We start from the raw sequence: 11,152 nt of genomic DNA, 5'->3' as shown, positions 1-11,152 counted from the left end.
CGATGATGACTGACCGCGGAAACACGAAACGCAACTACGCAACTGGTTCGCTGCGCATGCGCTGACAATAGCGCCACCTCTGCCGTCATCAGCGACATCTGCTAGCGCTTTCAACTAACGCGGGCTATTTGAACATACGAGATAATCACGAATCAAGATAATTTGTACTCTCGATTGTTATAAATCACTTTGAAGGGCGATAGAAATAATTATAATAACTAGTGATTATAATATTTAATGTTTATTGCCTCCTGACGATATTAACTTTTGATAAAAAGAAAATTCGATATTTAAACTTTTAAAAATTATACTAAAACTATATTAAGCAATGTTATTGTAATTTTATTTATGATATATTTCTCATTGTGCGATTAAAGCAGAGGATAAATAATCTTGCATTATTGGCAAAAGAAATCTTGATATCCAAATAAATAAGGCAACTCTAACAATTTAATTTCCTACTTTCAAAAATTATTTTCTGATATCGAAGCTTGTAAAGGATGGTTTTGTGATCTCTTTTTCATTCCGAAATATTGCTTTCTCGATGGCTGACTGAGGGCTTCCTGTAGATTGCAACCAACGTTTCCTAAAAAATATTGAAAATATGTTAATAAATATAAGATGCGATGAAATTGCTTGAATATGATCTCCAAGTACATTTCTTCCACTTTTGTTGATTCACCCTCCAGTTGTCCAACTACAGTTCCATTATCGGTATTCATACACCAGCCTTTTAAACCTAACTCCTGACTTTTCTTTTGAGTATACTACATTAACAAATAAAATAAAAATTCTTATCTTAATACAGAACTAAATAAATAAGCATCTAATTTAGTATATAATTTTATAAAAAAAAAAAAAAGTCACAGACGTAAATTTATACAAAAATCAATAGTTTTCGTATTTTCTATATATACAAATGTTCAATTTAAATCGGCATATGTGCTCCAGAGATCTTTGAAAAGAGATTCGTCATACCTTTCTGAAGAAGACACCTTAAAATATAAATAAAAAATTTAATTAATATTTCTACGTTGATTTAATACATTTTTGTTATAACATACCCTGAACTGTTCCAAATACTTCAAAATCTAATGACAACAGCTTAGACATTTTAGCAGACGTTATAAATTGACGAGAAATCATAAAAACAATCACTATGAATGAAGGTAAAGCTGTCAATTGTTTAAATGTATTAAAAAAATGCTTAATGTGTAATTATGTCTCTTTTCTTGTACATAAAATACTGATAATACAGATGAGAATCCTCGTGTAAAATAAAGATAGAATTTGTACCTTCCTTCTTTGTTCTGCAGATGGTGCCTTTCAACGTCTATTTTATGCTAATAGTTCATGATTGAACTGAATTGAGCTGACAGTTCTCATGATCAAAGTTGAAGTAAATCACAGCAGCTGTTACAGTATTCATATTATAGTTAACTAAAATACATATTATTTATCATGAATGTAAGTTAATAAATTTTATTTTAATAAAAAAGAAAACTTATTGTAATCACATCTTGAATTTTGAAACATTTTGTCTTTCAGGAACAAAATATTCCCATAGATATTAATGTTGGTAGATTGTTAGAATGGCTAATCAGTAGAAGACACTGTAAAAAAGATTGGTATTCGAAAGCTGTAATTATTAGAGAGAAGATAACTGATGCCATAAAAGACATGCCAGTTCGAGATGATGTAGCATGTTTATTATCTACGATTGGTAATGATGAATTTGTAATATGATTTTGTTTTTTATCCTTACAAATTTTTATGTCTATATATTTTTCATGTTTATTCTCATAGATATCAATTATTTTGACTGCCGTAAATTGGTTGAAATTTTAAAAGAAACCGAAGCAAATACCAAAAATATGTTTGGGAGATATGGATCACAAAGAATGAAGGATTGGCAAGAAATTATGTCTTTGTATGAAAGGGATAATGTATACCTTGCAGAAGCAGCGCAAATGTTGATGAAAATTGTGAAATATGATATACCCAGTCTAAAAAAACAAATTCAGAAATTACAGCAGATGCAAAATGTAAGTCACTCTGTAATGAGTTAAACATATTATAATCAAAATATATATATATATATATATATATATATTTCCATTTATGATATATTTTGACATATGAAATTATATTCTGTAGGATTTAGAAAAAGAAATAGAAAAACATAAGAAATCAGAAAGAACAGCAAAAGCTGAATTCGATGCTCTGTGTAAACAATTAGATATTTCTGGAAAAAATATCAGAGTTGAATTGGCTGAAACTGCTAAAACCGAATTACCAAAAATTTGTACAAAGATAGCAGAAAAAACAAAATCTCTCAGTGATATTGTTAATTTTTATGAAGAATATATACAATTTACAAATGGAAAAGAAATTAATGCAGATAGTATGAAATGTTTAAAATATGTGATAGGTATGTTAACAAAATTTAGATTTAAATTTAAAAGTATATATACTACATGAACACTTAATCAAATATTACATTTTTTTTATAGCAAAAGGAAATACTACAGCAACAGAATTTCTACAAAAAGATTCATCACAGTTGACATCTGACTCTGATTTCAACATCACTGTTGTAGAAGATAGTAATGAAAAACAAACAGAGGATACTTATGACATAAGAATAGAAAGCAATGATTCTTATACAGATAACATCACGTGCGAGAGTTCTGATGTAGAGTTGATACGTTTACAAGATGAACTAACAGTAGACTTCCACTCTCCAACTATTCTAGAACATCAAACAATGATAGACTTTATGAATGATTTATTAGAAGTAAGATAGATAACTAATTCACTACACTTAATTTGTCAAATATTCTAAGAAGAAACTATAAACAAATGTTAATTTTTAGTTGGAAGCATTTTTGAAAATGCGCTTGTATGAATTTCAACAAGAAAGTAAGGAAAATTTGGTAACCTTTAGTCACATGCAAGAGGCATCAGAAATTGTTCAACTTTCTAATTTACAAAGCGTACAAAGTATGTTGGACAGAATGCAAAATATTATATCTGACATGTCTGATAGCAAATATGAACATTTATACTCTATCAGAAATCTTCCAAGGTAAATAACATTTTCCTTTCTTAATATATACTTCTCATTTATAAATGAAAAATATTTATTGTAGTTATGCAGATACATTAACATTATCTCTACAACGAAAATTAGCTATGGTTGAGAGGATGTTAAAATATCAAGACACTTGTTTACAAAAAAGAAAAGAAGCAGAAGAACGTATAATAAATCTGCAGCCTCTATTGAATCATGCAGCACAAAGAATAAAAGAATTACAAACTGAGGTAATATTTAAAATTATTATCGTAATATCTTTGATAAATACACTATGATATGTAATAATCATAAACAATAAACTCTCTTACGTTTTTACAGATAGAACAAGATATTTCAAAGAAATATCAAAATAGAACTGTGCACATAAGAGGAGGTTCTGTTTTGTAATAATTATTAAATTATACGTTGAGTAAAACTTACACAAAATAATATACATAGCTATTCTCCGAACTGTTAACTCATGAAATAAGAGTAAACTAAAACAAAATCATATTTTATATTTTTGTAATATGAATTCCTGAGGTAAACGCTGCTGTTAAGAGACGTGCAATCTGTAAATACATTATAGAGAACTATTACGCTGCATTATAAAATCTATCTTTGGTATAGTGATACTAGTTTCTCAATGAGGATTGATACAGTACGTGAAATTACATAATCATGAAAAGATTTTGTACTAGTCTCCAAGGTGATGAAGTACAAACAGCTTTTGTAGTTGGACAAGGGTAGCGGCGCAAGCATTCTGCTAATGATCTATCACATTCGCACAAACGTTGTGCACACGATCCCGATCCTCCCCATTTACCATGCTCAACGGCTACAAATTAAAAAAATACGATCTACTATATCACCTACAATAATTTTACTAAGATATAACTAACGATATACCTACCACATACAGGTTTGTGACCATGATAACATCTCCAATAATAGGGTGCTATATATTCCATGAATATAGGACATTCTGTAGCATCATAACACCAATCATGCATTTTACAACACCTAAAAGAATATTTTTTCGTTAGGAAAACAACAACACTTTTATTTATATTACAAAATTAAAGATATACCGATCGATTCCATCAATGACATATCCGGATCCTAAGAAGCCACAATAACAACCATATCCTTTATATACCAAAGGATTACATCCTGTAGCACACACTACCATATTGTAAAGATGAATGACACCTCTCTTAAATCTTGTATGATTCGTAAGTTCACCACCGCTTTTAATTACAACCATGGATTTGTATATTAATTTTTTACGTTTAAACAGTAGATCAACTTTTTGTCGTTGTAGAAAACAATATACTTACATCGTCTTGTCAGCTTTCGTAATATTTTTGGCAGCATTGAAAAGCGATGATAAATCAAAATGTACATTTTCATTCGTGTTTTTTGAAGATCTTAAATTTTCTAGATCTTCGGTATGTTCCACTCGTTGGTTCTCTTGGCGCCAATCAACGATTGGCCCTTTGATACTAGAATCGTCGCGATGAACTCTACGAATTAAGCCAAGGCTCGTTTTTCTTATCGTATATGGTGTTACGTTAGCTGTACACACAAAATAAATTATTATGAAAATTAATATATAAGATTAATTATATTCGGCGATTGGAAAACGACAGAAATAACGTATATTCCTTATCGTTATATATTTTATCTAGTAAAAATATATTTCATCCCGTATTCCACTATAATTTACTTTCAGTACATGAACATTTTACGCTTTCGTGACACTCCTTTAGAAATATCAAAAGAATCGCATCGCGTGAGTAATGTGTTCGAGATCTGTAAAGGTATAAAAAGTAATCGGAGCTCATTCAGAATTTCAAATTATAGCTTTGTAAAGTTTCTAAATAAAATGTACGTGTCGTTTTCCATCGTATCGTTTTTTTAAACTTTGAGTCTTACGGATACATACATACCTCGAACCTCGCAATAAAAGACGGTAACAAATAGAATTAATTTCAATGTTAAAGGCAAAATATCTTTACGCTTGCAAGCGAATCGCTTCGCTACCGCGTCCAAGGATACATCAATTTTTGTGAGATGCATCAGATACGTTTTTATCATAATTACAAAGAGACAACAATTTCGAATCGATTCGAGTCTCTTCGTGTCATCTACCGATCGTTTCGAATTTTTTCGGCATTTCACGATGTACGATTATTACCATAAATTACACATAAATATTACATATAAATATTACACATTGTTCATTGACACAATTCATCCTTTCAAGATCATAATTATTGAATAGTAAACTCGTTTGAATTAAAACGAAGAATACAACACTTGTACACTATGACTCCTTCGCAAAAGGATAGACACCGATATCATGTTTTCAAATATCTAACACTCGATATAATACTTTGATCAAATTGAGTACTAGCACGAGTCCTCGATTCGAGGAGATTATATTTTTCTTTGCAACAAACAGGTCTATAGAATTTTTCTCTTTTCTTGTCTCTTCTCTACTGCAGAGCTGGAGACTTAATGATGATCCAAAAGGTAGAGATCTATCTATCTACCAGGTGGATGACTTTCTCCTTCCACCAAACTCTCGACAGAGCGTGCAGCAATGCGTTGTTAACTTCGACTGATTTCGTACGTCTCCATATATCGGATAAACTTGTTCATCTCCAGCGAACAGGGAGCGTCTAGTTGATGCTTTGAGAAACCTACTGTTACACTTTCGTCGTAAGTTCCTTGAAGAAGGAGAAGGAGCTCGATTCTCCAACGACGTCCGTTTCATACGTTCATTCTCTTCGGCTTCACTCTCTTGACGAGCTCGGGTCAAAGGTAATCTTATTTTTTCTTTTCTTTCCTTCATATAATATACGTTTCGTTCCAGTAACCTGAAAGATCAGAGTGCACTTACAACCAGATGACAAGCTTATTAAATTAAAAAGATCTCGCGATTTTCGCTGTTACCTGTTTTTTGTTTAGTCAACTTTCTCCGAGAACAAAGATATCATCGATTAATTTTTTATATACAACCATAAAATATAATGTGCTTTGCAGTCTCGTATTAAATAAAAAATAGTTCAATACGCCATTCTCTCATGATACTTTTATACGTAATGAAGCACTAGTTCAGGAAACGGATTGTAAATTCCTATCAACCGATCCGATTTGGTCCGCTAATTCATAGGATCTATTCGTAAAATCAACGTCAGTTCCAAGTATTGTTCCAAAGAGAATAAAGAAGATATATTAACATTTAGAAAATAAAATGATACGGATACATATACGTAATAATTCTGGAAGCATGGTTATTTAAATATGCAAATACGGGTAAACGTATTTCAAATATGTACTACCTCTAAAATGAAAGTTTAGGCAAGTGTTAACGGTACACTCTCATGATCAGTAAGCGTAAAGTGTTTTACGCGTACTCGCCAATGTGGGTAATTAGAACAAAGGAACGAAATGTATCGAAAATAATTTACGTTGACGAGTGGTATAAATAACATCTAATGTCAATGATTTTTCTCATCTGACACGAGCTAACGTCACATTTGATACGCTTTAAGCGTTGTGTTGTGATAGTCTAGCATTCTTTCAAACCTCATAATTATGACTGTGACATCGGATAATAACGTCGCGTCGCTCAGAATGCAATGGTAATTGCAATTGTAGATTACTCCAGGTAACGCGTTATGACGAAAATATAAACATCAGGCTCTGAAAAAGTCATGATTAGTAACAAAATTTTTGAGTTTTCTATCATTTTTCTAATTGCTGCGCATAATTATAGTAAATGGTATAATATTTTTATTTCTTCATATTAGAATACAAGATTATTTTATTTTGCATTTGTAAATACAAAATTATATATGTATATGTATACATGTGTGTGTATACACACCATTTATATATATACACATACGAAATCGTCAATGACCGACACTTTATACATGGCCTATCTGTGTAACGAGGCGCATCGTACCGCAACTTTGCAGGGCACATCGAAATTCCTTCGAAACACATTCGAGTCGTGTTTTCAACAGTGCAACTATATAAGACTATATTCAAATATATTTATCAATCTTATCTTGTGGAGATTGTATGCCGTGAGAAAAAAAAACTAACGTAACGGGCTACGAAAAGATGAGAGAAATTCACAGCAAAGAGAGAGAAAGAATAATAAACGAAATTAAATCTTATGTTATTCGACCTAAATTATATTAATTAAGCTGCTATACTTCTTTGTATTCTTCTATATAGGAAGTTAGAACTAACATAAATACATTATTAAATAAGCTTTGAAATAGTCATACATAAATATAAGAGATGTGATCTTTAAGTTAATTAAGATTTTGTTGTTAACTATAATTACCAAGCCTAATTACAGATTCCATACCTCCGTAGACAATCGTAGTTCCATTGCTGTCCAACGCAACGATTGGTTTATTTACTTTGAAACTATCTGCTACCTACTCAAAAGGTCAAATAATAAAGCGACATAAATACGAGCCGAAAGACGTAATAACCAACCTTTTGTTCCTTTATATTAATCACTTCTACAGCACCGGTACCAGAACCACCAGCAAGTATATGTTCGCCATAAGGATCTCCATCAAAGTACTGTACGGTATAAAGAAATTCACCCTCTAAGGTGGTAGGTCTGTTTCGTGGTTTTATTGTCTCGATTAATTTAGCACTCATCAAATCCCAAATTTGGAGACTTTCACGAACGACCCAAGAACCCGTCAAAATATATGTTTCCTGAAAAGAAGTAAATATTCAAACAAGATAAATATGTGTGTGAAAGTATTACAAATATAAATAATATTAGAACGTGATTGTATTATTACTCGAAAATCAATCGCATCGCCACAGATGTGGGGTCCTTTGATCGTTCTAATGGATCCACCGCCTTCTCTGATATCCCAAATCTAAAAAAAATAATTCAATGAGATATATTGCAATTGATTTTGTACCATGAAAGAAATGTGTACTATTAGCTCTGTATTAGAAATTTACTCTAACTGTATCATCCCAGCCTCCGGTAATAATTAAATCCGAATAAATATGATGAAACCTCGCAGCAAATATTCTCATACGATGATATCTCGTAACTTTATCGTGCAACAAGTCTGACTCAGTTTTTTGATACGTCATTATAAGCTAGTAAAATTTTTATTATTGTATAAAAATATATATATACATATTACAAAGATAAAAAGAACGACGAAATTTCATTTACCTTTGCAGTTTCAGAGTCATAAATTCTAACAGCTGCATCTTTGCCACCACTAACTAAATATTCTCCACTGGCATTAATGTCTATCGTATTTACTTCGTTCTTCGGTTCTAAATAAATTTTCTGATTATAAATTTAAATAAATAAATATATATATTCGCATTATATAAATTCGATAATTGAAAATATATCCACCTAAAATAAATTTGTTAATTTCGTTTTTGTCCGTCGTACATTGAAAAATATTACCGCATGCGCCAGACGTATAAAAAATATTCTTTCTTCTCGGATGAAATCTACAGCACATAATTGGAAACGAAGTTTCCATACCGCCTCTTAATGTCGCTTTCAATTGTGCAGTTTCACCGCTTCGAATCTATTTTTTAATATAATATATAAAACTACTTTATCTATCGAATAAAATACAAAATTATATATAATATTATATACTTGAATACCGCCTGTTCCAAAACACGTTATCATGACCTCACCATTTTCAGAGAAACGTGCGCTGTAAAGACCGTTGAAATTATCAGGGAAACGAACCTAAATATTAAATAGATTTATTAACAAAGAGCTAGATTAAAAGATTTTTTTTTTTTTTAAATAAACCTCATGAATGATACGGCAACGATCTTTTGTCGATAAGATGCTCATTCTAGCTTTTTGTAGCCAAGTATAACGCCTTTCCATTTCAGCTTGCGATATTCTTCTTTCAGTTAAATAATCCATTTTCAACATGGTAGAGGGATTTGTATTCTTAAAAGACAAAATAATAAATTAAAACTTCATGTTGTTCATTAATTCCGTATACTCGGAACATAATTTGAATTTTATAGATACTAACATTTCTTTGGTTATTAATCTCCGACATCGGATTTGCAGTTTCTTCAAATGTTTACAATTAATTATACGTATTATCTCTTTGTTACAGTAAAAAAAAAAAGATTTAAATATTCGATTAAATATAAATTTGAATGTTACGAACCAGAATTAGTTTGACTTAAACCTTCCTGTTGCTGATGTTGACGCTTTACTGGATGTTTATTCTCTCTTTTATTGTTGTTCTTATACATTTTAAAAAAAAAATAAAAGAATATTGCAATAATATTTCGTAAAAAAAAAATCTATAAAAGATATATCATTCGAGTATTTCGAATTTTTGTAAAACGTGAAATTATCGTTAAAGTGCACTTCGTATCGACTGTAACTCAGTGATTTCGATTATCGAAAACTGAAGTTTCAACGCCATCTCGTAATGAAATGTACATACATATATGTATACCATCAGTCGATAGTTTCATAATAAATAATTATAAATTTGGTAGAAACTGTTCAACTGTATATGGATAACGTGTAAATACTTTAGTTTATTAATTTTATATTATTATTTTAGATTATATAGTGTATTGTATCAAGTTTACTATAAACTCTAATATATTCCAAAAAACTTTTATCTTTTATGTTAATGTACTTATATCATCATATTTTAAAATAATGATCTCAATAGTATCATTCAATAAACAAAAACGTTTAATACAAACGATATCTGATTGCTGTGATTTATGTGCAAAATTAAAATGTAATGGCTTAAGCAATTATAATAGTATTTGTAATATAACTACTTTCACTCCAACATTTGCTTTACCACCTGGCAGTAGCATGAATATTTTTGATAGACAAGCTAAACTATTGCAAAGAGAACGTGCTGTGAATGCTTCTGATGTTAAATTGTATGATTATATTAAAGACGAAGTAGGATACAGATTATCAGATAGAATATTTGATATAAAAAGGACTTTTAAAAAAGCTTTAGATTTTGGATGTGGTCGTGGCCATGTTTCCAAAAACATTTTAAAAGAATCCGTAGAAGAATTAATTCTAACGGACATGAGCCAAACTGCATTAAATCAAGCTGAAACTAATGAAGGAATTAAAGTTGAAAGAAGAATCATCGATGAAGAAGAACTGATATATCAGCCAGATAGTTTAGATCTTATCATCAGTTGTTTGAGTCTTCATTGGGTCAATGATTTGCCTGGGTGCTTTAAAAGTATTAATAATTGTTTAAAACAGGATGGAGTTTTTATGGCTGCAATATTTGGAGGAGAAACATTATATGAATTAAGGTTAATTGATTAATTTTCTCTTTTAAATAAACATTATTTTTACATATATTTTGTTCGTCCTTTCCTCAAATTCTGGTACCATTACTAGAGGTTCTTTACAATTGGCAGAATTAGAAAGAGAAGGAGGAATTTCACCACACATATCTCCTTTTACGGAGATTAGAGATATTGGATCTTTATTAACAAGAGCTAATTTTACTATGTTAACTATTGATACAGATGAGATAGTAATAGGATACCCTTCCATGTTTGAACTTATGTGGGATTTGAAAGGTACATATGTTCACTCATTAAACAATTTAATATTAAAAATGCTAATGATACTTTTTAAAACAATTACTTTACAATACTCTTTTGTTATTTATTATATTGTCTTAGGAATGGCAGAAAACAATGCAGCAAGAAATCGTAAACTTCATTTAAACCGTGACACTTTAATGGCAGCTGCTGCTATATATAAAGAATTATATGGAAAAACTAGAGAAGATGGAACTCCATATATACCTAGTACATTTCAAATTATTTATCTATTAGGATGGAAACCACATCCATCTCAACCAAAACCTCTTCAAAGAGGTACAGGTCAGGTATCTCTTAAAGATTTGCATAAACTTGATAAAATAATAAAAGATAACACACAAATAAAAATAGATGAAGATAAATAAATATGTAAATAAAATACTTGTTAATATAATAGCATTTGTTTATATT

General features: G+C 30.3%; 6 protein-coding genes and 1 long non-coding RNA gene across 11 annotated transcripts; 2 read left to right on the top strand and 5 right to left on the bottom strand.

Annotated features, from left to right (window-relative positions):
- Positions 1 to 222: 222 nt before the first annotated feature.
- LOC127067946 (acylphosphatase-1-like) lies at positions 223 to 1,254 on the bottom strand. Its single transcript, XM_051003426.1, has 4 exons — positions 1,065 to 1,254; positions 979 to 995; positions 658 to 767; positions 223 to 586 (listed from the first exon to the last, which is right to left on the bottom strand). Exons 1-4 carry the CDS (start codon positions 1,144 to 1,146, stop codon positions 472 to 474), a joined length of 324 nt encoding a protein of 107 aa, XP_050859383.1. The 5' UTR covers positions 1,147 to 1,254; the 3' UTR covers positions 223 to 471.
- A 69-nt stretch (positions 1,255 to 1,323) lies between these two features.
- LOC127067942 (CDK5 regulatory subunit-associated protein 3) lies at positions 1,324 to 7,581 on the top strand. 5 transcript variants are annotated; one of them, XM_051003417.1, is made up of 10 exons: positions 1,324 to 1,467; positions 1,549 to 1,723; positions 1,807 to 2,045; positions 2,158 to 2,431; positions 2,514 to 2,797; positions 2,877 to 3,088; positions 3,153 to 3,324; positions 3,416 to 3,998; positions 4,123 to 4,311; positions 5,587 to 7,581. In XM_051003417.1, the coding sequence occupies exons 1-8, from the start codon at positions 1,462 to 1,464 to the stop codon at positions 3,482 to 3,484; spliced, it is 1,431 nt and encodes a 476-aa protein (XP_050859374.1). In that variant the 5' UTR covers positions 1,324 to 1,461; the 3' UTR covers positions 3,485 to 3,998; positions 4,123 to 4,311; positions 5,587 to 7,581. The 5 variants fall into 5 exon arrangements, with proteins under 5 accessions (XP_050859374.1, XP_050859377.1, XP_050859376.1 ...); XM_051003420.1 differs by having other exon boundaries at positions 3,416 to 4,311; positions 5,587 to 5,905; positions 7,478 to 7,581; XM_051003419.1 differs by having other exon boundaries at positions 3,416 to 4,311; positions 5,587 to 5,905; positions 7,461 to 7,581.
- Positions 3,748 to 4,343, bottom strand: LOC127067947 (basic phospholipase A2 PA-10A). The gene is given in 3 exon segments (XM_051003428.1): positions 3,748 to 3,914; positions 3,990 to 4,099; positions 4,135 to 4,343. Coding segments are annotated over 3 exon segments (486 nt in total).
- Positions 4,413 to 5,262, bottom strand: LOC127067945 (uncharacterized). The gene is made up of 2 exons (XM_051003425.1): positions 5,029 to 5,262; positions 4,413 to 4,654 (listed from the first exon to the last, which is right to left on the bottom strand). The coding sequence occupies exons 1-2, from the start codon at positions 5,174 to 5,176 to the stop codon at positions 4,413 to 4,415; spliced, it is 390 nt and encodes a 129-aa protein (XP_050859382.1). The 5' UTR covers positions 5,177 to 5,262.
- LOC127067949 (uncharacterized) lies at positions 5,336 to 6,781 on the bottom strand. Its single transcript, XR_007782790.1, has 3 exons — positions 6,674 to 6,781; positions 6,038 to 6,260; positions 5,336 to 5,961 (listed from the first exon to the last, which is right to left on the bottom strand). It is a non-coding gene; the product is annotated as an uncharacterized LOC127067949 (long non-coding RNA).
- On the bottom strand, positions 7,432 to 9,044 carry LOC127068196 (WD repeat-containing protein 5 homolog). Its single transcript, XM_051004011.1, has 8 exons — positions 8,925 to 9,044; positions 8,763 to 8,858; positions 8,508 to 8,688; positions 8,316 to 8,422; positions 8,093 to 8,236; positions 7,924 to 8,004; positions 7,604 to 7,834; positions 7,432 to 7,542 (listed from the first exon to the last, which is right to left on the bottom strand). Exons 1-8 carry the CDS (start codon positions 9,042 to 9,044, stop codon positions 7,432 to 7,434), a joined length of 1,071 nt encoding a protein of 356 aa, XP_050859968.1.
- Positions 9,045 to 9,624: 580 nt separating this feature from the next.
- Positions 9,625 to 11,135, top strand: LOC127067876 (arginine-hydroxylase NDUFAF5, mitochondrial). The gene is made up of 3 exons (XM_051003260.1): positions 9,625 to 10,441; positions 10,530 to 10,714; positions 10,820 to 11,135. The coding sequence occupies exons 1-3, from the start codon at positions 9,810 to 9,812 to the stop codon at positions 11,104 to 11,106; spliced, it is 1,104 nt and encodes a 367-aa protein (XP_050859217.1). The 5' UTR covers positions 9,625 to 9,809; the 3' UTR covers positions 11,107 to 11,135.
- The last annotated feature ends 17 nt before the right edge of the window (positions 11,136 to 11,152 follow it).

This window comes from Vespula vulgaris, chromosome 12, assembly GCF_905475345.1.
Source record: "Vespula vulgaris chromosome 12, iyVesVulg1.1, whole genome shotgun sequence".
Taxonomy (NCBI): Eukaryota; Metazoa; Arthropoda; class Insecta; order Hymenoptera; family Vespidae; genus Vespula; species Vespula vulgaris.
This window is presented reverse-complemented; position numbering and strand designations above follow the sequence as displayed.